At 51.3% G+C, this 27,292-nt stretch overlaps 6 protein-coding genes across 6 annotated transcripts; 2 read left to right on the top strand and 4 right to left on the bottom strand.

The window, feature by feature from the left end:
• Positions 1-1,295: 1,295 nt before the first annotated feature.
• Positions 1,296-4,412, bottom strand: CSUI_002863 (uncharacterized protein; the record flags this gene model as incomplete). Its single annotated transcript, XM_068063062.1, has 2 exons — positions 3,022-4,412; positions 1,296-2,857 (listed from the first exon to the last, which is right to left on the bottom strand). The coding sequence occupies exons 1-2, from the start codon at positions 3,272-3,274 to the stop codon at positions 1,296-1,298; spliced, it is 1,815 nt and encodes a 604-aa protein (XP_067924966.1). The 5' UTR covers positions 3,275-4,412.
• A 212-nt stretch (positions 4,413-4,624) lies between these two features.
• CSUI_002862 (inositol polyphosphate kinase) lies at positions 4,625-6,516 on the top strand (the record flags this gene model as incomplete). The annotated part of the gene is made up of 2 exons (XM_068063061.1): positions 4,625-5,721; positions 5,945-6,516. The coding sequence occupies exons 1-2, from the start codon at positions 5,010-5,012 to the stop codon at positions 6,514-6,516; spliced, it is 1,284 nt and encodes a 427-aa protein (XP_067924965.1). The 5' UTR covers positions 4,625-5,009.
• A 780-nt stretch (positions 6,517-7,296) lies between these two features.
• On the bottom strand, positions 7,297-9,104 carry CSUI_002861 (uncharacterized protein; the record flags this gene model as incomplete). Its single annotated transcript, XM_068063060.1, has 1 exon — positions 7,297-9,104. A coding segment is annotated over one exon (318 nt), but the record flags the coding sequence as incomplete, so codon positions are not given.
• On the top strand, positions 9,031-12,092 carry CSUI_002860 (signal peptidase i protein). The gene is made up of 3 exons (XM_068063059.1): positions 9,031-9,610; positions 9,787-10,096; positions 10,515-12,092. The coding sequence occupies exons 1-3, from the start codon at positions 9,410-9,412 to the stop codon at positions 10,661-10,663; spliced, it is 660 nt and encodes a 219-aa protein (XP_067924963.1). The 5' UTR covers positions 9,031-9,409; the 3' UTR covers positions 10,664-12,092.
• Positions 12,093-16,473: 4,381 nt separating this feature from the next.
• CSUI_002859 (dense granular protein gra10) lies at positions 16,474-19,520 on the bottom strand (the record flags this gene model as incomplete). Its single annotated transcript, XM_068063058.1, has 2 exons — positions 16,474-16,794; positions 17,484-19,520. The coding sequence occupies 2 exons, from the start codon at positions 19,518-19,520 to the stop codon at positions 16,678-16,680; spliced, it is 2,154 nt and encodes a 717-aa protein (XP_067924962.1). The 3' UTR covers positions 16,474-16,677.
• A 1,076-nt stretch (positions 19,521-20,596) lies between these two features.
• On the bottom strand, positions 20,597-27,292 carry CSUI_002858 (cullin family protein). The gene is made up of 7 exons (XM_068063057.1): positions 26,968-27,292; positions 25,667-26,001; positions 25,148-25,308; positions 24,290-24,469; positions 22,886-23,122; positions 21,291-21,920; positions 20,597-20,708 (listed from the first exon to the last, which is right to left on the bottom strand). The coding sequence occupies exons 1-7, from the start codon at positions 27,033-27,035 to the stop codon at positions 20,637-20,639; spliced, it is 1,683 nt and encodes a 560-aa protein (XP_067924961.1). The 5' UTR covers positions 27,036-27,292; the 3' UTR covers positions 20,597-20,636.

Below are 27,292 nucleotides of genomic sequence, written 5' to 3'. Positions count from 1 at the left end.
CCGTTGTTCATCACGTGGAAAAGCTTGCTGCGTCCTCCGACCCGAACAAGCTGCGAAAGCCAAAGCAAGACGAACTCGGGTTACGCAAAGGTGAGCACAACAACGTCATACAGGTTTCTTCCAGGCCTTAGAACCCAGTACTCTTCACCATACCCGGGACGAAGGAGACGGTTCATCCGGGCACAATGAGGGACAGAAGTGTACCGATGCGGAAAGAAGTTAAATGTACCATAGGTGGCTCAGAGTCAGTGTGACTGTCGCAACAGGCCTGGACAGATTCCTGATTGCGATGTGGCTGCGATGAACATGGCCACACAAGAACTACCGTAACTGCAGTTGGGCTCTGGCAAAGGCGGCCCATTACGCGGTGCAGGAGTCCCCGCACCCGGGCGGGCTTTAAGGAGGGTCTCTGCCTGTAGCGGTTCTGGAGGTCTGTAGACGCTGAACTCCCCTCCTGCCCACAGATGCAGCAGGTCATGTATGTATCAATCAGCTCTGGACAATGTGGGGTGCGGCGACTCCCGCTCCGAAGCCGGGATGTCCACGTCGGCTCCTCAGCCAGGGCCGGGAAGGCGCAGCGGAAGGTTGGGGCTGTCTCCGTAGCATGCAACTTTCCAGTCCCACAATCGAGAGTTGCCGATGCTCCACTCGGGCGGGCTGGGGGGTACACCGTATGGGAAAGCTGAGCAGAGTGATGCCACCAGCTACAGCAACGTCGTCGATCCAGAGTACTGCGGCAGTCGGGCTACACGCTTTAGCACACCCGCTGCGGAGGGTCGGTAGCGCCAAGCCTACCCTCCTGTCTGAGAAGCCCTTATTGTCAGAATGAAGCCGCAGTGATTTCATGGTGCATGCTGTCTGGACTGTTTGATGGCGTGGGCTGCGCGACCTCGCGGCAACTGCAATAACACGAACAAGTATCTGCGCCTACAGCGCGCAACCTTGTAGGTGCTACCCCCGCTTTGTAGAAGTGGGTCTTACGTCACCTGTAGTTGGTCGGACGTTCCCCGGAAAAAACATGGTCAAAGTGGCCCGAGCAGGGGCCAGAAAGTTCGAACCTATGAGAGCTTCCACAGTGGGAGCCGCTGCCGCAGTACCAGAGGGAATCTGTCACGGCTTTCTTAGTATCCGCCCTATGTAACAAATCCCTGTTACGTGTTGGCACCAAGGCTTTCTCTCCAGCAAAACTCGTTCGTCCTAGGTGGCTTTCAAAAGCTGTCAACTCAAAACCGCCAACGTGAGGACTTCTTCAAGAAAGACACACTGAATAACGCGAAACTGTTTAGCGGCAAAGATTAGCTCAGCGCAAGCATATCTCGGAGCGTCTTGACAAGAGTCAACAAGGGGCCGTTTTTCAAAACCTCCGGTTTGATACCCACTCCAGCTTGTTCTTTCGTGTCTCGCACTAAGTTCAAAGAGCCATCCGGAAAAGCTCCGCCACCAGCAGCTGGCGGGACGCCTTTAGCAGGACTGTCGGTAGTTGCGGCCCTAGGGTCCAGAGTACCACGAACAGCAGGCGCTACCAGATTATCTTTAGACACCTTCGCCTGGTGCTCTAGCGCCTGCAGACCAAACCAGCGTCTCCGCAGCGTCGAAACTGGTGGGAAAATCGTTTTCTGCCACAGGGGCAGCTGTGACATGTGGCTACCATGATTTCGTGTGCTGTCGAGAAAAAAGTGATGAGGACGCACCTTTAACAAGCCGTTCTCGTTCCTGCTGGAAGGCAGCGGAGGGGATAGGAAGGGAGCTCCCTGGAAGTTCTGCAACCTGTCTGAGCTCTGAGAAACAACGGGGCTCCTAACATCGGTAACCGCGACGGCACGATCGATACCGCCAGTCGTGCCGCTTCCTGGCCGTCCGCTCGGAGCTCCTGTTGCCGAATACGAGACACCCTGCACTCGAGGCAGCGTTGCCGGAGGTGGAGCGTTTTTTGAGTCAGTTGGGCTGGGGCCTGCCGCGGGCTGCATTTTGTCGTGTTCGCCCGCAGACTCGGATCTCCTCTGGTTGTTCTCTTGAGTGGCGTACGTCCGCTTCGGCAGAACCTGGGGCTTCTCCTGGTTGTCTACAGATACAGGCTGGCCGTCTACGGCTTTGTGCCGTACAGGGGAAGGCATCTCGGCTTGGATCCCGTCAGGCTCTGTAAATAGTTGTGGAAACTTCGATACCAAGGCGTCCAGCAGCTCTGCAGCTTCGCTGTCGACCTTTGGTTCTTCTGGAGGCGGGGCATTATCCGAAACCTGCGAACCAAGCTGGCTCCAAAGCTCAAGCCACTCATCGATACCCACCTCCTTCCTAAACTCTTCGATCTGCTTACTCAGCGCAAGCTGTTGCATAAGCAACTTTTGCTCTAAAATCGCCTGCTCAATTTCGAGGTTTTTCTTTATCTGCTCCTGAATCTGAGCAGGCAGAGCCGTGATCAGCCCTTCCAGCGGCCACCCAGAGAGCATCTCAGAATCCGCCTCGCCTGGAAAGTTGACTGCCGCAACACTTTCTCCGGCCGCAGCGCGTCCGTGGTCTCTGTGTGTCGCGGAGGGGAGTTCCTCCCTTGAGGCAGGCGGGTCCTCAAGGAGTCCAGCAGCTGTCAGTCGATTTCGAATCTTGTCTAGCCTCTCCTGCAAAGTCGAGTAGAGGTTTATGCCTTCTGCATTCTTCTGGAGGCCTTGCAACGAGAAGTCTTGTAAATTGTGCACTGCGCTCTGCAGTCTTTCCCAGCCCAGCAGCTGCGCAGCGTAGTCGGTGTAGTCCTCATGCTGATTTCTGAAAGGTCCGGTTGCCCCCTGCCTGGAGTCTCGTCCCACCGCTTCCGCGGAGTCGAGGGCTGCGTGCAGTGCAGACCTATCCGGCTCAGCACGAGCCACTGCACGCAGGTATACAAGAGCACACCCCCGAGCACGCTGTCAGCTTGCTTCGGCGGCGGCCTTCCTGGACTCTGTCAGTAGTCAACAGTGTTTAGGCTACGACAAAGGCATGCGGATAGGGGCATTTTCGGGGAACTGGCAGCCGCTGTTATCAGTGACTCACCTTGCATAGACGAAGCCAACACGAAGAAAGCCAAGCACAACAGGAAGGCGTGGCCACAAACGGACGCAGCGAGTCCGCAGAGGGGCATCGTTTCTCTAGAAGCCGCATTCAAGACTGTCGGACTCCTGCGAGAGCCACAGCTCCGCCCGTACACGCTCCGGAAGTTGGCCGGCCTTAGGCGGCCTGGGCCACGCAGAGCAACACTTTGACTAGTGAGAGCAAGCGTAGCATTATTATACTGTCCTTCACTCATTCACACCATTTGGAGGTCAAAACGGAGCATCAGAAAACCACTACATACTATCTCCTTTCCATCCTCTCAGGAGCCACTTGTTTGCTTGCGGACACCCCGTAGTTTCGCCTTTTCGCTACTGAGAATGCTAACGCACCGGGCAACGACGACCACTCTCTCCCCTGTATTCCCACGTCGCATATTGCTCCCCACTGACACCCGGTAACGAGCTTCCCAAGAGCAGACTCTGACTGAAGGGGGAGGGAAAAAGGCGTGCTTCTGTAGCCGGCAGGGGCCGTGGGCCCTCCGGGAAATGATCACTGACAACACGTCCTGCCCCCACCTTTTCCGTCATGAGAGTGGCGAGCGAGTGATGTCATCGGCTCGGCACCGAGTCGGCTTGTGTTTCTTGACACACAAGTACGGAAGAGCCCATGAACGAACTGGACAGGTGGCATATTGCGAGAGGCTGCTTGCCGGCGGGTTATTCCTCAATAAAATTCTTGACTAGCTGAACAGCTATCCTACCTGTCCGCAGCATTCTACTGCGTCTAAAAAGTCTAACCTACCCAAAGACTGACACCGGTCCGTACGCTCGGTACTACAAAAGGTGGCACGCATTGTTGACCGACCGGAGAGGCGGCATAACACCCGGCCTAACGCTGGACTCTTCTCTCAACACAGCAGAGCCTGCAGTCGGGAGGCTCCACACCGGTCCTGCTGGCTGGACCGTGCCAGAGCAGCTCAGGTGCTATGTTGCAGAATCCCGTGCACGCGTCCCGCACACTGAGACCAGCAGGCGACGTCGAATCGCTTATTTCCCGATCACGCAAAGAAGGGGCTTGCGCAGGTGAGGGCAGGAAACTGTCGTCATCGGACGATTTTGCGTGAAACTGCTACATCTCAGCGGTCATCGCGGTAGTGCCTCGTAGTTCTCTCGAAGACGTCGCTATCACGCCTGCAGCACTCAGCGTAACGTGTGAATCTCTGACGAGATGCAGAGCTATCCTACGACTACAACACTCTACTAGGGGTAAGACCCTAGTCTTCCAGCCAAAGAGGGAGACAAGATGTTATAGGGTCCAATCCTGGGGACACTGTGAAGCCTTCCACCCCAAGAATGACACCACGGTGCGTACGCTCGGTGCTACCAAAACGTAGCAACCGTTAATAGACGAGCGCAGACGCAGCATTGCACGCATCCTGATGCTTGACTCTGCTCTTCAGCCAGCAGTCGCTCAAGCTGGAACAGTCCCCAGCCGGGAAAATGTCGTTTGGCGCGTCCCTGGTACGCTTGGCCACTGCATGTTCTCTGCTCGTCCTGAGCTGGCGTGAGCCATCAGTCTAATTGCATGCATCGTCAACAGGAGCAATCTCTTCTTGCTTTTTTCTCAAAAAGGTCCGCAGAAGCGTTTTCCTGCCCTTTTGAACATTCGGTATGACTTGCTTACAAGTTCGGGGGAAGACCGAACGCTGGTGGCTTTACGCTTTAACCGCGCCTCGAGCTGGCTCGTTCGCTGTAGCGGAGCACGAACAAGCCGTGTCCGCTGCTGTAATACCGGCCTGTCACATCGCCCCCGATTGCAGAAGCTCTCTGCGACATTCTTCAGGCACGCTCCCTGACACCTACAGCACCACTGCGTTGCAGCAGAGCTAGCAGACTGCCCTTCGGCGGCTTCTTTGAGGTTTGGCTCATCCTAAAAATCAAGTTCAAGCCTATAGCTGAAGGTGACCTCTTACAGCGGCTTCGTGGAATATGGTAGTGGGTGCTGCGGACATGACAGAGCACCGCACGTGCGTCCAGATTTCAGTATCAGATGCTGGGGCATTTGCCACACGCGGAATCGTCGGAGTTCCCCTAGCCGGAGGTCACGCGCAGAACTTCTCGTTTTCTGCAGACCATTCCTCGGTGACGAAGACCTGCAGTCTTCACGAGGCGGGTTTCTACATCTGGCTACACCAAGCTGCTACAAGGGGAGGGGAGGAGGGACTGCCCTGTGTCGTCTACACTCCAGCAGGCCGTCCAGAAAAGAACTTCCACGGCACCGATTGCTGCGTCGATGCCGCCGTCCTGACACAACAGGAAAATGTAGAAGGCGGAGGGCGACACCTTCAAAAACATACGTCAAACCTACTTCAACTCCTCCGTTCTCGCAAGAAACCCACAGAAACAACAAGTGCGCAACTGAGTCGGTCTGATCCTTCTAGCGTCTTCTTCGAACGAGCCGCACTGCTTTCTCACTTCCTTCCGGGAGAGTGGTGGCCCGTGTCGCCAGATGCTTGTTTTCAGACGCGACAGATCCTACCGTGGGTACCCGGCTTTCTGGGACTGGAGATAACTGGGGTCGATGCTGAATGCATCGACGCCTCAGTCGAAGAGTCCCACGCAAGAGGCCAGGTGACCGCTGTTAGATTGGTCAACATCCTCCGAGGGATGCGGAGACCAGTCATTCTGGATTTGAAACTCGGTAAGCCTTGATTTTCTCCGGTACGGTCGGCGAGCTGCCTTCACGGCGCCCCAGTCATCTATTGTCGACTGACGAGGCGCCATGGAGGCCGATCGCTGATCTGTCAGCAGTGGGACAGGTTTGGCGAGTGTGCGGGACAGTATCTGGGAAGGCGAGAGGTGCGCAGATTCCCCGAGTTTGTTGAGGTGCAGAATATGTGGCTGCACTGTTTGTAACTCTGTAGGGACTCGGACATATGGCGATGATGCCTCACCTGAGAAACGCGCTCGAGCAACCCGGTATGCGGAAGAACGAGGCAGCCTGAGACTAGGATTGGCCTTCAGCGGTCTCTCCGCTCTTGAGGAAGACGGTAAAGTTTTTTCCGTGCAGGGAGGCTCAAGGGCTCCAGCAGGGTACCAGTACCCGAAGACGATTGATGACTATATCAAGGTCATGCGGACGTTTCTCGGTTTTGCTGGTCCGAGGGAACGCCAGTATAAACTAGCCAGAGAATTTTTGCTGAAGGCCGAGGAACTTTCGAAGACCCTTGTCCGGCTGACAGTGGTCAACTTATACGGCAGTAGTGTTTTCTTAGGCTATGACGCTGCCTCAGACAAGCAGACCTTCGGTACATCTACGGAAAAGAGAGACTTGGCTGCTTCCGCTCAGCTCAAGATCATTGATTTTGCTCATGTCTCTGTGCTCCCTCGAGCTCCCGATCCGGGATTTTGCCTCGGGATGGGTAGTTTGAAATCTGTCTTGGAGCGCACTATCACGGAGCTCGAGCGCGAGGAATTGCCAGCGTCCGCGTACTGAAAGTGTTTTTCTATGTTGGGCCTAATCTACTCGATTAACCGGGCATACGTACAGATCGGTGTGGCCGGGTCGTCTGCTCATAAACTGCGGGCAGTGACGAGGGCCGTTCCCCCAGCACCTTTCGTCCAGCTAGTTCGCCACAGTGCCAACTGTCAATTTCCAGCACTACGCTTGGACATTCTGTCTAGAGGAGAAAAGTAGCTGCCGCATCTTGGCGGAAGCTGCAGAACGGGGGGTGTTCGGTAACAGCGGCAGCTGGGCCAAAGCGTAGGTTAGGTTTCAACGAGAGATAGCTACACAGCTTTGCAGAGCTTGTTTGCTTTGCTCAAGCGGCTTTCGAACAAGTTTGTAAACATGTTTTCCCTCATTCACGAACAACGGGACCACGACGCGCCTACGCCATCTCATGTTGCAGCCAGCCCCTTTGGTCGAGCGCCGGAGGCAGAGTGGAAAAGTCGTTTTGGGCAAAGTCTGAGAACGCTTATTCACCTTTCTGGTTGAGTACGGAAGCCGATTACTCAAGCGGGTATGCCAGAAAAAGGAGTGGAAAGGAGACAGACTGCTACTTAGAGTTACCGGTTAAATCGTTCTCTTGCTTCTTCAACACCCCTGCGTTTACTTCTGCGCGAGCGCGTTTGCGGGAGGTTCTCTTTTCTTTGAGCTTGAGTAAATTTCCAGAGTCGCCTGATCCGCACTAGGTAGATTTCTTCATGGGGCGACCCTTCAGACAAGCGAATGTACAGACACAATATCACATGCTCAGAACGATAGCGTCTTGAGAGCCCATCACCGATATCCGTGCCTGCGATATCCCGCAGTGACGGAGCCTCGTCCGCCTTCCATTACCTGTATGAATAACTCTTGCTCTTTATATTGAGAAATCTTCCTGCCACTGCTCAATTTCTCTCGGGGCCCTGCACAGGTGCCAGGTTTAAACGGTGTCTGGTGCTGGGATTGGTCCCCTGGGGTTCGGTCCCGATAGTTGGCAAGCTGGGGCACAAAAAGTAATCAGAAATGCTGGTTTGAGAGAAAAGATCCTCCCAATGGCAGGGGACGGGTACTGCAAAAGCCCCTGCCACAATAAGGTTACCACATTCGCATTTTCTTGCCGTGGTCAACGTACCTCTGCAAAACTCGTGATCTGCCTGCATGAGGGCGGCCCCGCGTTGCAAACGGGGCCCCCGGAAAAGCCCTCCTTGCGCCTGAAAATTAGACCAGCTTTCAGCAAACTGCAGGAGTGATGACGGCTGCTGCCGCTGTTGCGAAAGCTATATTCGTACGGGCCTGAGAAGGCGGACTGGTTGATGTGCTCCTAGTTGTTTGGCTGCCCGACTTCGCGGGAGCATACATCATTACAGTGCACACACTGTCTTCTGTCCGGGCTTGTGTACTGTTGGTAAGTTTGTGCAGGCACACTTGGATCGAAACATCGACGCTTTGTCGGCAGCTTGCAGAGATTGATGTGTGCATATGCTCGTTCTTTCGGATGAGTCTGGCTTGAGAGACGTTGTCTCCATCGGGAGATTGACTGTGTGCATATGCTCGTTCTTTCAAATGAGTCTGGCTTGATAGGCGTTGTCTATATCAGGTGACCGGTTCCAGAGGTGCCAAGATACGGCTTGTCTCCTACGGTGGCTGCGCACTTGAGCTGCGCGGTCGTTTGGCCTGGCGACAATAAACGTGATAACCCTGTAGGTCCTGCGTTCATCTGTACGACACGCCCATACAGATCCCTTGCCCCGACTGGAACTACCAGCTGTAACAGGCTGCGCCCCATTGATCGGAATGTTCATTGGAGATGTCGGTTGCACTCTCCCTCAAACGAGAAGCTTATTTGTGCTCTGATCATACTGTGAGCCTCGTACACCGGGGTATTCAGAGATGTCAACCTCAAGTCGGATCCCTATTAGCACTTGGTAGTGCCGCCCGACGTACAACCGGTAGTCAGCCTAGTAAGCAAAGAATGATATCAGCGTCTTCTCGTCGATCGCCGCGGGCTTCGCACTTTGCACACTCCCTGTTTTCACAGTATGTTTGGGCACCGTCCTTGCAGATCTCCTTGGACTTTCTTGCAGCTGCATCCTTTCATCAGCTGCGCTTCTAAAGATGGTGAACAGAAAAAAAAAAACAGCGCCATGGCGGCAATGCCGCAGGGGAAAAAGCCAAAACGCTCCACTACGCCAGAACGCCTTTCCAAGTCACACTGACAGTCTTGCAAGTCGCGGTCAAAGCCTTACACAAACGAGGGGAAGCCGGCTCGGGGCTTTGCTCATGCGTGTTGAGCACGGGCGTACTTCTCGATCGCCCCATTCAAGCTCGCCCCTCCGTACGGACAGATACCACCAAGAGAATGAAGACTGCTGGCTGAACTGCCCTGCAGCCCCGATATCGCTGGAAAGGGAGGGCGAGGGCGTCTGAGGTCATATTGGTCGCATGCGCCTGTCCCGTAGCATCCGCCCGGGTGCCCCCCTGGTGTCGCACCATCACTAGAGAACCTGGACTTTAGATTGGTATCTGTCACAGCGCCGAAAAGAACACTGCATCGTTTGTGTGCCACTCCCAAACGCGCGCAGCCATAGGCATTAATCAGGGCTTCTCCGCGGCTTGCTACGCATGCGACCCCTTCCAAGCCTTTCTAGGCTTCGTTCAAGAGAATCCCCCTCTACAGCGCTTCTCAGCAGCCTCGCGCCGCAGCCTAGTTGTTGTCTCTACGGTGAAACCCTGCTGATGTGAGCACAGGTGTGTTTTTCTCTTTCCGGGCAGACACATTTTTGCCGGCCTGGACACCTTTCAGCGGCCGGGTGGGCGCCGCGAGTCAGCAGACACGCCTCTGCTTCTTCCCATTGTTTCCTTGCTTTAGCCGTTTATCTGGCAAGGGTTACAGCTGTAAGCGATGTGGCAGAGGAGTCTTCGGCTCATCAGGAGAGCTGTCCCTCAACTCCGTGCAGCCAAGGGGAAAAATCTGGGTCACACTACGGAAACTTCCCGGTCAAAAGTAAATGACTCCTACACCGCCTGGTACATCTTTTCTCGATGGACCGTGGCATATTCGGTATGCGCTTTGGTTGAGGGGTATGTCGTCGCTGCTGACCAGGTGAGTGCCCTCCCGCTCGTGTCCTAAGCTGTCAGAGGAGAATGGCACTTCATAGGTTGCACATGCGCTTTGTTTCGGTTTCGTGCATGGTGCACAAGCTGTACAAAGTGTGTCTAGAATAAATACAGCATCGAGTGAATCTTGGTCCTCTGTGACCTGCCGATCTCCTGATACAGGCTGCGGGCTCGTCGATGGAACCCACTATCCCGACAGCTGGAGCGTTACTCATCGTAGAGAAAATAACTCCTTGGCTCCGTGGATGGTCTTTCTTTGAGAAATTCACGACGTACAAGAGAGGCAGCGTCGTTCTACTGATTGGTCCTTCTGGCAACGAACTTGTCTGCAAACGCATTATTGGCCTCCCCGGTGACATCCTGCTAGTGGAGAGAAAACAGGAGGGAAACGGCCAGCAGCAATTCAAAGTCACTGGCAGCGACATCGTGCTCGTACCTCCTGGTCATATCTGGGTCCAAGGCGACAACGGAAGTATGTACATCTTCAGGGTCAACAGCGCGCAGAGTGCTCTGCCGACGCCATATTGATTGAAGTACCCGTCTTGTCTGTAGCCCTCCGCGCGACCGTTGCTGTTGACGGGCAACGATACGGGTGTTCACAGGGCGCTCGGCTTAGCTCCCGCGCTGCCTCCTGCGCTCTTGCAAAATGCGGCTGATGTGTGTCTCCCACCTTGTGAGCCTGTGAGATACACGACTGTCGTGGAGTCTCTATGCACTATTTCACCTTTCCGGAGTTTGGTACAGTAGTATGGATTAGCGGCTGGGACCGGTGCCGGAGAGACATGCTTTCTCGACGATGTGCATACATTCAAGCCGGTGACGTTGTGATACACTGAGACACCGTTAACACTTGCTTCAGCTCCACGAGAGTGTGTCTGTGTTTTCTGCAGCAAGCTCTTTGGACAGCCGCTACTACGGGTGCGTAAGTCAGGGGCTGATTATCGGGACCGCGCTTTTCCGTCTGTGGCCACCGGGCTTTCTTCGGCGCGTGCCCCCGTCTTTGAATGGATCAGATATTCTTTCCACTGCTGCGCAATGACGACCATGCGGCATTCTTGAAGGCGCAACCCGACGTGGGTCTCATGGTAACTGATGATCAGGTGGAGCCTTGCTTGTGGCCCGGTACTATATGAGCAACAGGTCTCACAGAGGCCGATTCCAACAGAGCTTATCAATTATCACAGTTTTCGTCGAAAAGCAACTGAGCCATTCCGACAGCTAATGCGTATGTTAGTCAAGCCCCCCAAAGACCATACAAGATCACTTCTGACGAATACCTTGTACACGGTTGCTGGTGAGGCGTAGACACGATAAGGGCAACCAAACCGAGGGAAGCCGTACTCGTCTCGTGAGAATATTCAGGCGATCTGCAGTGCCACTTTCAGGGCGAAGCTGCATCGAGGACACCCTTTTCGGGTCCCGGAACGTCTCTCTGCTGGGTGTCAGCTTGGAGTGCCCCGCGGGAGTTGCGGAGACACAGAGGCACCAGGAAGCACGCGTTGACGGGGTTAGCCGTGCACACTCGCAAGAACACATGGGAATCATATCAGCCCAGCACCGTTGAAAATGACTGGATACCCATTCACGTAAGGGGGTGGCGAGCCGGCAGGCGGGGTCTGAAATAGAGGCATCGACGGTGGCTGCAGGCCGTAATTCCACCCGTAGGCCGTCGGTTGATTAAGCTGAGCGTAGTACCACTGTAGGTATGCTTCATACCAGTCGCTGTACATGGCCTCAACTGATGACGTAAGGGCCAACTGGCCCAAGTCCGTCGCGTTCTGGGTAGCAGCCGTGCGGCCTGCAGTCCCCGGTTGTGCCTGGAGCCTGCGTCGGAGGCCTCGATGATCAGGGAGGTCATTTCGGGACAAATTTGCGGTGGCAGAGCTGGTAATTACGCTTGTGGAAGGTGCGCCGGAGATCAACACGCCACACAAAGCGACACTGAGTGAGAAGATGGAACACCTAAAAATGGCCATGATGGCTCGCTGTGGCACATTCAGCCTCAACGGAGCGCTTGTGTGAATTCTCGGACGAAGCGGGAAAAGATTGTACCCCGCGAGGACCGTAGAAGACGGAAAAAGAGAGCGGTCATATGACTCGAGACAGGGTCTCATTTAGTGGCTTACAGACCCATTTCTGGTGGTCTGTCGCTGCGTTTCAAGCGAGAGATCTGGATGCTTGATTGATATCACCATCTCTCAGCTGGCGCCAGCACGAGCCCAAGGGGCCCTAGCGAAGTTTCGAAGAGGGGGCACTTCGTGTGACGGGCCAGCGTTGCTCCGTTGACGGTCTCGGCGAGGGTTCTGAATGCTCGTTTGTGCTGACAACCGCTTGACGAGCGCCCATGTCGAACACCTGTAGACAAGCCAGGATTGTTCGCAGAAACTCTTAGATGAAGTGTGTCAGTTCGATGGGGTCCGCTGGGCTTACTTTGGTTCGCTGTCCCATGCACCATTTTGATTGGCAGGAGTGGAGCTAGTACGCCTCACGGACAGTTTCGTCGAAGAGGCGGCTGACCTTCTTAGCTTCACTCTTAATTTCCTCAAGTCGCGATTTCCTCTCAAGCACGTGTTTTTCGTACGCACTTCGGCAGGCGCTCGAGCAAAACTCTTTTCGGGCCGTCTCGTCTTCTGAGGAACGGCACATCGCAGGCTCATCACATCCGCCAGGACGAAACATCCGGAGCCCACGGGAGAGACAGCGGCAGTCCTGCTAGCGGTGTCTTCGCTGAAAGCTCTGTCGCGGCTTAATGCCGCGCTTCACGTTCTGCAGCTTTCGAAGTGGACCTCACATCTGAGCGGTGAACGCGTGCTCACCTGCGCGTTCTTGGGAAAGCGCCAAATAAAAGAGCTTGTAACAATTGTAGCAAGATACCTAGTTGAGTAGTAGCCATAGTCAGACACCTTCAGACTGGTGAGCCGGCAGAGACGTACAAGCTAACTTCTCAGGTCTGGTAATGTTCTTACTGGCGGCCATGTTCAGTCCCTGTCAGGAGTCGGTTAGCAGGCGAAACATTCACGGATTACCCGTGCAGTTGCCTGATTCACTAGTTTCCGAAACTCCGAAGAAGGGAGCCCAGCTTACCTTCCTTCCTTCTTCCTTGAAAGCCGTAGCAGTTCCGCAGGCGGCGTCTGCGACGCCTGTCTCGGATGAAGAACCCGGTGTCTGGCATAAGGTTTCCGACGATCTCACAGACCGACCTAAACTGTCTCCTGGCTCAGGATCCCCTTGATTCCTGGTTGCTTTCCACCTGGTTTGGTAGCATCCGCGTAATGCGCGAATTAGTACGCAAGGGGAGGCAGACGCCACACTACATCTCCAGCTGAGGTTCTAGTCTAACGGCACCGGGTTGCAGCTGCGTAGAATCTGCAGGGTAGCGAGGAACTTGTGGACCGTATCAGCCTAGACACTGTTACCTTTCGCCTAGAAGGGCATTCCAGCGGAAACTGCTGCGTTTAGTGTTGTCTGGTGAAGCCGACAGAGTGTCGGGATCGTTCGTTTCCTGGCGTGTTGTTGGGCTGGATCGTCTGCTTCGCGGGGCAGGCGAGAGGAGACCAGAGGTCGAGGCTGATGTGGAGGATACCCTTTTATTGCAACTGCCTGCGAGACGTACCACACCAGGTGGCCGTTGTGTGGCTGCTTTCCATGAAGATACAGGGGTGTCGGTCGCGTCTCCGCGTGGACACCGAGACCTGATCGCATGGATCGCTTGAAGGTCTCGCTCGGGGCGGACACATTGGCGGCGAAATAACGCCCATACCTGGTGGAGAGCCTGGCCTCTCACCGTCACCCGGGAGTGCAGGTTTCGCTGCTTGTTGGGCCACAGGCGGTCCCATCATTTGAAGCATCTTATATTCGCGGATCTTCTTGAGAATCTGAGAACCAATCGAATGTCGAACACCCCCTTTGAATTCTCCTCTCCCTTCAACCATACATTCTAGCTAAAGACAAGCGGGGCTCAGAAATACTGTAGAAAACACTACACTTCCTCACGATCAGGCAGACCGACAACATTTCTTCCTAGCAGCGGAGGGGCGTAGATCCAAGTACAACACCGGCGAGAAGCCTGCCGGGACGATGGACTGACTTTGACTTTATGTCCCAGGGCGACACCAAGAGTGTCGAGATGATCCTCTGCAACGTCGGAGAAAATCTCCATGCTATCAAAACCGCTTGCCAGCACTTTGTCAGCGTAACAACCAAGGTTGATATCTTCGAGAAACTTTCGAACATCCGAACCGCCGTCGCACAGGTTTCCCCGTATGCTGGGACCGACTCCACGGTCGTCCGTTCGAGCTCTTGTCCGAAGCAAGTTCACTCCAGGGCAGGAGTCCGCACTTTGGTCAGATGCCAGCCTAGCAAGCCTGATGTCTTCTTTGTCAATGAACGGCTGCTGGGTTACTACCCGAGGTGCAGTTACTCGCCTTGTGCCTGTCGAATGCCGCCATACAGGGATGGACGTCATTCATTTCCTTCTCCCCCACAAATGTATAGACTCCGAATGGACCCATGTAAGGTTCTGCGCCAAGGCTCCAAGCAGGGTTCGGTGGGGTGTCGCCCCGACGAGGGAACGAATAGGAAGACGGCGAAAATTCGCACCTCTGTGACCCGGAATGTCATTCGAGATTACCAACGGAGTAGATGCCCAGACGCTGCTCGTTCAGTGTTGGCCCATGTCCGGTCAGTGCTGGCAGACAACGCGGTGTCATTGTCCTCGCCTCACCTGCAGCAGCGCGCGGTCTGACCTTTTCTTTGGTCGTTGCGCTGCCAGTATTTTGTCGTAGCACACCGGCGACGTAGCCCTTTGTCAAAGGCACCTACAGAGAAAAGAGATATGCAGAGAGAAACGTGCTCCTTCTCCGACACTTCCCACCACTAGAATGTCCATGTAGGGCCTCTTCGACAGTGGCTGACTCCAGTTCTCTTTCGAGTGTCCTCGGCATGTCGGCAAAGGACAGAGGTACTTCGGCAACTGGAGGAATAGGAGACTCGTCGTAGGCTCATACAAGGATGGGTTGGGTCACTGCTCTAAGGAGTTGTCAACGCGTGCTCTGTTCAGGGTTTTACCTCGGTGCCGCCTGTGACCCAACGACTCTTGAGGGTGGCCCTACGAATCAGAAGCGTCCGATGATACACAAGTTTTCTTTCTATCTCAACCAAGGCTGGCGGCAGGAGCGGCGATGCCGTCTCCCAAGTGAGACGCCAGCGGATACGGAACCGCGACCGTTCACGGTATCCGGCGTGCAAGAGATGCCTGCAGTTTGTGTGAGACCACGGGGCAACGCCCTGATGAACCACACGTACCAACAGCAAAGAGACGACATTTCTCACCCTCAGCCACAGACGGCATTTCTCAACCCCGACAAACATACTTTTTGTCGTTTTGCGTCCTCTCTTGCTGCATCTTCCGTAGCTGAGAAAGCTGCGCTTCCATCTTCAGCGTTTCCTCCTCCAATTGTTTTGACGCGCTCGGCCGCAGGGCCGAGCCCTTAACGTATGTGAGGCTACGCATGCTGCCTGGTCACCAGGGTGCCCAACAGCCGGGTTCCCGGGCACATTCGCTCGTCGGACTCACGTATTAGCGTTCAGGCGCTGGGGAGAACATGAAATACCGATTAGAAGACCCGGGCTTCGTCGCCGTTTTTTTTCTTAGGAATGCGAAGACAGAAAGTTGACTAGGCGTGTCCTTACAGGTCGGTAGGACTTGGCTCACTACAGGGCGCGGTGACTGTTGCACAGCCAGCCGTCCGCCGAGTTTCACCTCGCGGTGGTAGCGTTCCGATAATCTTAGTAGCCTTCAATCGCAATGATTCCAGTCGCCCTGGGAATCATAAGGTATCCACAATGCTTCTCCTGGGTTTCAGCGAGCCAGGCTAGTGGGACTCAGGAACTGTCTTCGGTCATTCCGCGTTGTGACCGGCGCAGCGGAGCAGGCGCAATCGATCCCAGGAAAGACCGGCCTCCCTACACGGGACTGCTACTTCAGTACAAAGCGGCTACTGCTACTAGTCAGATTCCTCCTTCTGCCAGAATTAGCCGTCCTTTCGCACCAAACAGTAGTCTGACCGTGAGGCTGAAGAGCTTCTCGAGTTCTGCAGAGTTCGGGGCTTGACGAGCGCCTCGCACGGCTGCTTCAACTTGCCATGACAGATCATCGTGCCAGCTGGCATGCCGTCACTGGTTGAGGCTACAGCCCCTGGTAGGCCCACAGTACTTTTCTTATACGGCGCCGAAATGAACAGCCTCTCGCAACCCCGAGGCATGCAGTGTTAGGAAGCCCCCAACGGGCCTCCCCCCTCAGACGTCCGCCAGGTGGACAGCCACGGTAACCCCTGCTTGCAGCCTTCTCTATGGACACTACACCGCCTCACCCAGGAAATACCACAGTCGTCACATGGGGGACTCCACCGCTCCACGGCAGTTCAGTGGGTGGAAATTTCCTGCTTTGGCGTAGAGCTCCTGTTCTCTGAGGAGGATATTACCGACCTTCGCGCGGTCGAAGACGCCGCTCGCGGGAGTATGCAGTGATGTGGAGGAGAGGCAGTCTCGTCATGGGTTGACGGGACAGGCTTCTTCCACTCGTGCTAGGCGGTGTGCTGTGTGAAGGCCTTTCAAAGAGCGACAAATGATCAACAGCAACGAAGCGCTGTCGCGCCTCCGTGGGGGGCCGAGGCCAAGTATCTCGATCCCTAGCTCGGAAGGGATGAATCACATGCAGCCAGCGCACATCAAGGCTCAGATCTCCCACGTGAAACGACTATGACACTTTTGCTGCTGACAGAGCACTTTCGTGAGCAGCTGAGAGCTCAGCGTCCCGTGAACAACCTTGGACCGAAAGTGAAAGGGCTGGTCTGGAGGTCGCTTGACAATTTGTTGACAGTTCTCATGTCCAAACTGGAGTCTCGTTTCAAGGATTTTGAAGTGACCGAAGGCCTTGTGCTCCCCTAGACACTACAATACGCCACTGCAATACCAGGACACCTCTAGCAACCAACGCAACATCCAAGACATACTCAAACACGGGCACGCTACAAGGCAAACAACCGGTCACAGCTACCGTGCCTCAATCAGCTCATGTTTTTCTTCGAACTGAGCTCGCGTTCCCAGTCTCTCCCTGGCATCAGCAACAGGCGACGGCTCCTCCTGTTCTTCTTGTTTAACACTCCGTATCTGAAAAACAGCAGTACATGCACACATTCTCCAACACTCGTTGACTGCTCTGCCAAGCTTGTAAGGTCCCCCTCTCGCCGGAGGTCGCTGGACTGCACAGCAAGAGCGACAGCGCCCTGGCCAGCGGCCCCCCGTAACACCATGTGTGCATCCTTCCGGGCGCATCCTCCATGTATCAGCGTACGTGATACAGGACAGTGCAACACACGGAAAACAGGTGCCCAGCCAGCCGTTTATGTTCTACTAGGCCCCAAACTGACTTGAACCGTGACTGCACCCCGATTGTCTCCTCTCGTGCACTTCTCATCATCACCAACTGAATTCCTGATCCAAAAACCACCTACAAACCGCATCACTGCTATCCGCCGTCGGCTAGGAGCTCAGGCACCAAGCCATGCTGGTTACTTCAGTTTGTCCCTCTAAAGGAGTTGAAGGCCTATCTCTAGGGAAGGCTCCAAAGTCACCCAACGCCAATTACCACGTGAAGCCGGTAAGCGACGTCCCCACTGAACAGACCGCTATGCCACAGTTGACACCCGCGGCCTCGCAGACGCGGTCTGATGCTGTCCCCTCAGTATACCTTTTTTCCGATGTTTGTCAGCCAGACTACGCTTGTACTCATACTGGTACTACTGCGGAAGCTGTTGTCAGCCAAGACTTCGGGTCGTACCTCGTGATGAAGATCTTACCTGTCCAGATTCAGCACCGTTTAGGCTAGTACTGTCGGTGTGAGAAGACGATTTACCCAGCAGCGGAGGAGGAACAGGGGGAAGAGGCTTTCCAACGGCCAGCCTCGCGTGACCGCCGGTCGTATCATGGTTTCCTTCTCCCTTTGAGTGTATTGAAACACGGGCATCGTCCCCAGCAGCCTCACCAGCAGCAGGGCTATCGTTTGTTGCTGCGTATGCACTACCGGCGGGTTCTGTACGTGGCTCCAGATCATCTGTAGTGCCCCTGACCTCATTTTCCTTGATTACCTCTCCAACATCACTACCACCGTCTGAACTGCAAGATTTCGGTTTCTTCCTTTTCCTTTTTCGATGTTTCCGTTGTTTGCCCTCAGATGACGAAACAAACACTGTGGATCCTTCGACACTGGAGAAAGGACGTTTATATCCACACAGTTTTATGGCTTTCTTTTGCAAACGGCGAACATGATGGAACTGTTCCTCTGTTAAAAACGGGAGCAACGCACAATAACCCATATACGGGTTGCTTGCCTCTCCTGGCTCGCCATTCAGCCCGAGCGGGGGTGGACCCACTTCTACAGGGATTCCGTACTCTTGATGTTCCTCTCTAGTCACTGTGGATCCTGAAGACGTCCCTCCGCTGCATGCAGTTCCTTCACCTTGACTGTTAGCAGATGACACACTTAACTGATCGGACGACTGTAACCCGTGAACTGCTGCTATAGCCGTGCCTGGACCTATACACAGTTGATTTCCTGCCACACCTCCAGGCGATTCTGGCGGTCTGACAGGAGGAGGCGGAGGAATCGATTTCTGATCGTTCCCTCCACCATTTAATGATCCAGACATTCCATTCTTGGCAGTAGATGTCTGTTGGTGATGACTTCCCCCGGTTGCTGAGGGAGCCGTTGCTCCGCTCCCTTTACTTGAAGCCCCACCCCCTGCATGGCTGTTGCCAGCAGAAGCAGCACCTGTATGTGGCCATGGCTCCGTAGGGCGACTCCCAAACTCAGCGTAATCTTGGATGCATTGCATGACTTCTTGATACTTAGAAGCTTCCACGACAGCTTCAACGACACCACCATGAAACACATTACGCTGTAGAAGACCCGCTACTGAACCAGGGACGAATGTGGAGAGAAACTGCCGTCGATGCGCCCCCAGGAGATTACACAGAGGTTGTTTTCTTGACGGCAGCATTGGCATTGTACCGTACTTCACCCTCCACTTCACATGGTAGACAAGAGAATGGATATCTGCGTGATGCCATCTCTGTAGTATCAGATTCCTCATCGAATCTCCATCGTCTACGCAGCCTTCAATCTCTATGTGAGCAAACCCACCAATGGAAAAAGACGTCCCTCCTCCAGATAAACATACAGGTGTTATATATACACTATCTTCTCTCTGATTCTCCTTCACAGATGGGACATCCCGACTTGAAAACGGCGATGAAAGAGAATCACCACATGTACCCGTCATCCTACTATTCAAGGTCCCATCTTTCCGGGTGTCACCACTATCTACTTTTTCTCCTTGATCAGCACTCTTGTCTCTATTATCGTTCTCCTCCTTGTCTTGTTCTATCTTCACATCTGTTTTTTCTTGAGTTTGCAAAGCGTCGTGCCTCTCTCTAAAACGACTTAAAGTTGCTGCGATAGTGGACGACTTATCTAACACAATCATACTATGCTCACGCATCAACTTCAAGTCCTCAGGTGGAAGCAAATACACAAAATGCGTTGGCGTCTCATTAGCCTGCTGCTGGGATTCCATGGCGTGCTGATTACCTACATTTTCTCTAGAAGAACCACCGACTCCAGACGAACTTCTATTAAGCTCACTCAGAATGGTGCCACTATCTCCTCCTACTTCCCCTGTACTTGTGAAGAGTCGATGACTGCTCCCTTCTCCGATAAGTTCATGACTCCCTGGTATTCCTCCTGATGACATCCCTGGCCCTTTAGCTGTATGTACACCCGAAGACAACAAGTGATAGGCAATCCCGACAACATGGCTGGGGGAAATGAAGTTCATTCGAGCCTGGACTCAGAAGGCTTGAAGCCCACCTGTCTCACAGACTTGAGAAAGCGATCTCATACACGCGTTTCTCTCTGTAAAGGTGTACGTACATATAAACCGTGTATATAACGTTAGGGTGGAGACATGGGTGTACGTACACCTAGGGCGATGAGTTACATCACCCTGTTTCCTTTTTCGCTACATGTCAATCTGAGCCTTTGAAACCAACAGATTCTCTCCACTATCAAACATATCGTAGATAGGAGAGCTGGAAAGCTTTTCATGAACTTCTTCAGAACGCTTTTCAAAGAAGGGCAACACCCCTCAGATACCCACATTGACTCCTCCTGCTGCTCCCCCTCTTACTGCTCTTCCTACTGTTACCACCATGACCATAAAAGCTAACGTGATCTCTCTCTTGTGGATAATTCTATGATTTAGAGAAGACAGATAAAAACTCCTTTCCTCGTTAACATCTATCTACTATTCAAGGCATACAATGACACACTCTCTCTCTCTCCCTGTCTGTCTTACAATGAGAATTGATCCTCCCCTCTTCTACCCGGAACCGTACCATGGGACGGACGCGAGTCTGTCTTTCGTGCATGCACATGAGTCGTGCCATAAAGATGTGCATGTGAGGCACATAGATTAAGGGGTAGGATCATCTATGGAATGGATACATCACGACAAGAATAGGGGGAGATGAAAGTACGCTACTGACACACAACGACTCGATTTCCTGTATCTCACAGCCTCACGGTGACAAGCCATTATACGACAGATATCATAGAACAGCGGTGTCTACATCTTAACTCTATCTTCTTCTTCTACTTCACACGAGAGCCTTCAGCAACCTACAGGAAAAGACTAAAGCAAGTAAAGAGCTTGCCCCTTGATCCCACCTGGCCGTCAGGGGAGACTGACTCTGTGCGCGGGTGTATGTGTGAATATAGAGGTACCTACGAGCATGTATGGATGAATATGTATGTGCAGACAAACAGGTAGTATGTATATGTGTATGTATCTGTCTGTCTGTAGACACCGAGACCTCAGATATGCTAGCTGAAGCAATACACATACACTGGGGGATTGTGTAAGAAGTTGAGGATTGAAAAAGACGAGAACCTACTACGTACCAAGTAATCGAGTAACAAGCTTCATAGCACTGACATCCTGATTGAGAAACTTCTCCCATGTTTCCTGAAGGGAAAAAAGACAACGGAGGAACAAGGAATCTTATGTCGGTACCCCGCCTCTTTGTCTCAGGTGTAGCTACAGCTGAACTCATACGAATACATGTTTATGGAGTGATACACTCAAAATCGAACGTGCAAGGCAAGACACATAGCTTCATCTCTACACCTGTCGAGAGTCTATCCCCTAGAAGACGACAGGTGCAAAGATTTGGAGATATCTACGCAACGAGATCTCCTTCCATAGACGTGACACGCACGCAGGCTTTCACTATGCCTTCATCCTGACCAACAGAAGAAGGGCGTAAATGACTACCGACACTCTTGAAATGACTATCTTATTGAAGAACTGGAGAGACTCCAACCATATGGATAGATCCGATACAGAAATACACAGATCCACGAAGGACAGACAGACACATGACGGCACTGCTGTCGAGATAGAGATAGCTCTTTTGCCTAACACATAGATGTAGGCCTTTTGACGAGATTCAGGAAAGAAGAGCAAGAGAAGAGGAAGAGGAGGAAGGAGCGGCAAAGAAGAGAAGAAGATGAAAGAGTGCGTTTGAGAGCCTTGTTCTCCCCTTACCTTGATCCCGAGATGGAATTCCTGGTTCTGACAGAATGCCGTCGCCCAGACAACATCGTGAGTCTCTTTAAGGTCAAGAAGACGTCCGACCCAAGCCGTACGATTTCCTTCACTTGAACTCTCTACATCGTCTTTTCTTGATACACCTCCGCCTTCCTCTTCTTCTTCTTCCTCTTCTCTTTCTTGTCTTCCACCCGTAGTAGCCCCCCCCCCCGAGGAAGAAGATGAGGATGCTTTCTGTAAGCTCTCCAGAAGTTCAAGTCCCATCACTTTGACTGTCTCTAGGAAACGGGTCTTAAGAAGATCTAGGGCGTCAATCTGACTGAAGAGAATATAAAGACGTCGCAAATGAAGCGTCTCACGGTTCTTTGTCAGTTGTTTCAGGACGTCTATAGTCAAGAGAAAGTCCTCATGATCTTCGATCAGATGCTTCCTAACGACATCAAGAAGAGGTTCTCGAGATGGGGGGACGAGAAAAGCATCTACACGTGAATCTTCTTCTATTAGCCGCTTTTCGACGTGACAGGCATAGTCAACTAAAGACATCTCTTTCGTCAAATGATCTCCTTCTTCCCGATAAAACAGAGAAGACGCTTCAAGTAGTCTTGGCTGAAGGGCCTTTGTATACAGCTGAAAGAAAAGAATAAAGAGATCAAAAAGAAAGAAAGAGATAAGAGACAAGAGATAAGAAAGAAAGAGAGAGATAAGAAAGAAAGAGAGAGATAAGAAGAGATACGAAAGAAAGGATTCTCGTCACCCCAAATCAAGGGCGGCAATGTTCAAGACCCCACGTGCCACGGAGACGTCTCCAATCGTCATGAAAGATTTCCAGACTCCTCCTTCTTCTTCTACTACTACTAGTCATACTCAAGAAAGATCAGGACGACTCCAGTGAAAAGACATCCATACTTCAGGCTAAAAGGACTTTTATATATCAAGCATACATCGCCATACGGAAGAGAGCTAGAGCTACTTGTACGAGATTAGAATATATCAACTGGATGAAGATAATGAAGAGATTTATGAGAGAGGAGATAGAGATTAGTAGGGTAAACCAGAGATGGGAATCATGTGATATACCTTCATCATGTTAGACTGACATAATGAACAAGGAGAGCTCTATTCGACAGGAGATGAAGATCGTGGCTTTGCCGTGGATAAAAAGAGGTTTGGAAAGAGGGAAGGGACTCTATAGATATATCGGTACTGAGTCTACTGGAGATGAGGCTGGGGATGGTCCGCCCCTCAGAGATCATGAAGAAAGGGGAGACGCCCCGGCAAGATAGAAGTGATAAGAGGCAGACGTTCACGAGATTGACAGGAGATTGGCCTTGATAGAGAAAGAAACCATTAGCAGGTGGAATACCAGTTAAGAGAAGGAGGAACCCGATAGATGGATAGATAGATTGGAGATAGAGAGACAGACTAAAGATAGATAGGTTAGAAATGTATTGAAGATAGACATGTAGTCGACAACTTACACAGCCATGTCCTCCACGGCAAGACTAGGGGTCGACTATATATCCAACAGGAAGAGAAGAGAAGAGATGACAAGACAAGTCTGGACATCTTTTTCCTATGATGAACCAACTTACGCCTAGAGTGAAGAGCATGCGGATGACAGTACGAAGAGCTTCCTCCCATGTGTGGTCTCCTGTTCTATGAAGCCGAATGGCTTCGAGAATGAAGTTCAAGAGAGTGCTGTTAAAGTCTGCTCCACATTGTCCTTGATGTCTTAGCCACATCGATTCAGCTACTTCAACAATCGAGGAGTCTGGAGTGTAGGCAACGACATGTCGTTCTAAGTAAGAGAAGACCTGCACGACTTCATGCTGCGAATTGCAAAGAAGAGTGTTTCACAGAAAGGACAGAAACAAGAAGTGGGAAAGAAGCAGAGAGGAACACAGATGAAGAATGATAATGATAAGGAAAGAAGAGCGTGATAAATGAGATGAAGAAGAGAAACCTAGATACAAATGACTCTATCAACATGAAAGAAAGATGGACGCACAAGAGGACGTATGAGCTATGTTCACACATAAAGTTAGACAACTGGTCTGCACAAAGACAGAAACGGGGAAGCTGCTTTACAGGATATACAAATGTATCGAGATTGAGGGAGAAAGCGACATACTCATAGAAACCCCGATATATAGAGAGAAAGAGAAAAACTCACATAGATACAAATACACATGCCTACACAGTGACAGAGAGAAAGACAGAGAAAGAGAGAGTACAGGGACACTGCGAGACAAGTGAATCGACTTCGTGTACCTATATATACAGATACATTCATACATAGATATACATAGATATTCATACATGGGTAGATACTTACACACCTATATTCATCCATACAAACGTGCGCATACCCCTGGATACACACAGACATACACTATACTTACAGAGATTGTACATAACAAGCGCATGCATGATACACGCATAAAGAGACACCAATTCTCCGCTTTTTCATGAATGAGGAAGTGGAGAATCTGAGAAAAGAATCGAGTAAAACAGGATATAAAAGAAGCAATCGACCCCAGGTGAAACGGAAGCGTTGCTCGGGGAAACCACTTTTGAGTAGAAAGAAGAAGAAAAAGAAAAACGGACAGAAGAAAAGATAAGGAGAAGGAAAGAATAGATAGAGACCCCAGAGCGAAAGTCCCGTGCATCTTGACGGAGATAGACAACGAGAGAAAGAAACGCCTGCTGCTATAGGAATGTCCCTACGAAGATCCATGGAATCTACACATACAAACCGGGGGGGTGCTAGGCATGTATGCATGCATATATATACATGTATATTCGCACATGTGTATGTCTACGTAGATACACTCGCATATATATACAAATATATATATATATATGAAGATATACATAGCTACGTGAGTGGAATATGAAGGTGTCCATAGTAGAGTCACACAGAGAAGCACACCACTCTCCTCATGAGAGTCTATACATACATAGAGAGAGAGAGATGCGCTACCAAAAGAACTTACAAGAGATCTGAGAAACGCCGTCCATGAAGCTGCGACAATGCCAAGGAAAGAGAGATCTTGAACAGTGCGGAGATGTTGATAAAGAGAAGTAACGACGTGAGAAACCTTCTCATCGAGATAGGCGAAGAGCCGAACTAAAAGCGGCTGAGAATAGCCTTCTAGGACAAGCTCTTCTACGCTCTGTCGGATCAAGAGAACAGAAAAGAAAGAAACATCTCCTTCGGGGTCATAAACTCGAAGATAGATAGGTAAATGGATTAAATATAGATAGACTGAAGAGGGAGAGACAGATGGATTAAAGACAGGCACCTGGATAGGCTAGTACACGTTTGAGGCAAGACGTGTGGTAAAGAGAGGTTATAGGATGTTCGCAGGGAGAAGAAGGAAGATATGAATGACGCCTGTATATGCTATAGGAGGTTAAGCGTAAGTATACGTGAGTATGAGTATGTACGAATGTGAATGAAGATGTACGAAACACCACAGTAGAGACATATACTCATCTACGCTTGTATGTATGAAGCATCACAGTACATGCATATGTATATTTTATAGAGTTCCTGTGAACTTTAGCAGACTCATACACAGACGAAACAAACGGATTGAGGATAGGCTAACGAAAGACAAATAATAGAGAAATAGGTTGAAGACTGATTGAAGATAGATAGCTAGATTAAAGAGACATACGTAGATAAACTGAAGAAAAATAGATAGATAGATAGATTAACGATAGATAGATAGATAGATACCACGTAAGAAAGATAGACTGGAGACTAACAGATAGCCAGCTAGACAGAAGAATCCGCGATCGCTTTGTCTGTCTCCCTCTCTAAGACTTGCAAGACCTAGTAATATTACCATGTATAGAGCTTGTTTATTTTTGATCGCAGCTCGAGAAGAAGCCGAGAGTGACGCTAGATCATCATATCCAGAGAACGCCTTATCTATAGCACTTCGGAGAAGCTCCCAGTTCCTCTCCAGAGATGTTGGCCTCCGATGAAAGTCTGTAGAGGCACCATCTTTATTTTGAAGAGCAACAAGAAGAAAAAAGCAGACAGGAAAAGAAGGAGAAGAACAGGAGAAGAGAAAAGAGAGATCGGCATGACCAGAAGAATTAAAAGAAAGCCATATACACATATCATACATATACGCTTATATATACTTGAACGTGGAGAGATCCATATCCATACGTACATATACTACTACATACCCAGACATACATATTCATATTACTCATTCATACATGCATATACATACTACATATTCACACATACATATTCATACATCCATAGAGACACTCCTACCAATTCATGCATATGCCTTCTGGTGTGAGCGTTCAAGAGCTGAAGAGAATCATCTTACTGTTTCTTTCCATACCTTCAAAGAAGTTAGCAATCCGAGGACGCCGACTCGAAGAAAGACAAGAAGAAGACGAAGAATAAGCGGGCTGCGTATCGAAGGCCTGCCTCATCATGTTAATCTCTCCTATGGTAGCTGTAGAAACCTCAGACAAGGACACCCACCCTGGTAGAAGGAAGCAAATGGCGAAGGTGTGTTGGAGCGATACAAAGTGCAAAGAAAAGGAGATGATCGACCCCGAGAAAGCGAATTGAGAGAGAGGAGAAAACGGGAGTTCACATCTTGAGGGCAGAGAAACAGATGTGAAGAAGTGTCTCCATTTGCGTCGAAAGAGAGGTGCTTTCCATTTCTCTCTGAAGAAAAACAGAAGATCATCGTACTTCTTCAGATGCGGTGTATATACACTACAGGCCCTTAAGGGAGCAGCTATAACATAAGAAGTATGTGGAACTGGGATCGTATGTAAATATATAGATAGGTACAGGTGCGACCACGAGAAGTAAAGAAGTCAAGGGGCAGTCGCACCTGGGGATGATTCGAGCAGGCCCTTGATGATAAGGATCCCTGGGCTGAAGTGTATGTACACACAAAAGAACCGACTCTTAAGCGAGGGAAAATGAGGCGGAAACAACAGGCGTCTGGTCGAAGTATTCAAAAAATAGGCTTGGTCGGTGTACGAGAGAACAACTGAAATGAAGGAGATGAGAGAGAGAAGTCAACACGGAGAGAGTCGCTGGGGAGTTGCCAGCGTCACACGCAAAGTGAAAGAGAGGACAGATTACAAGAAGCAAAGGCAGCAGCACAGAGAGAGAGACCTGTTCTAAATTATCTCTTCTCGTCATGTGTGTTAAAGCGCTCAGATAAGGGGGGCAGGCAATCCTTTCTCCACGCGCTCAGTTACGCGTTTAGCAACAGAAGTAGAAGTAAAGTAAGAAAGAAAGGAAGAGAGGTTGATGGGATGAGTGCAAGGCGTTTTGAAAGAGCAACAGGAAGGAAGAGAGTTCTTTGGAGAAGAGCAAGAAATTCATTTCAGGATGGAAGTCGCGAACAAAACACAGAGGCGAGCCTTGAATACAAGAAACAAAGAAAGATGAATAGAAGAAAGACTGACGAACACTCGACAGTCTAAAAGGAAAAGGAGAAAGTTTAGAACAACGAATGTGAAGCGATACTTCGCACTCACGGTAAAGCCAAGAGAACAGATAACTCCGGCCACTTTTCCTTGACGAGACAAGGGACGTGAAGCGGAAAGGAAAGGCAAGGGATAGACGAAAACTCACGTAAACCTCGTGGAGAAAGAAGAGATGAAAGGGCTGTACCTGACTAAAGTTAAAGAAGGAAAGTCTCCTTCACGGAGGGACTGGATAGACGTCCACCAGGTCTGCATCGACGTTCTAAGGCAAGTAAAGGAACTTGATTGTTCGTAGGAGTTTGAGTCGTACGGCCTTTTAGGCCTTCGCCGACTTTGTCTAGTCAAATACTCTCGGTCTTGTTTTCATCGGCAGGTATCCATCTTGTCTCTCCCACGGCGCTACTTTCTCTCTCCTTGTCTAGTAAGGAACACGGGAAACTTCAATACAAGTACGAAGAAAGAAGGATAGAGGAGTTCAGAGAAACGCAACGAATGTAGGCTCTGCATGTCTG

The sequence above is a fragment of the Cystoisospora suis genome, assembly GCF_002600585.1.
Source record: "Cystoisospora suis strain Wien I chromosome Unknown contig_1214, whole genome shotgun sequence".
In the NCBI taxonomy this organism is placed as follows: domain Eukaryota; phylum Apicomplexa; class Conoidasida; order Eucoccidiorida; family Sarcocystidae; genus Cystoisospora; species Cystoisospora suis.
Note: the sequence above shows the minus strand (reverse complement) of the source record. Positions and strands in the feature narration are given on the sequence as shown.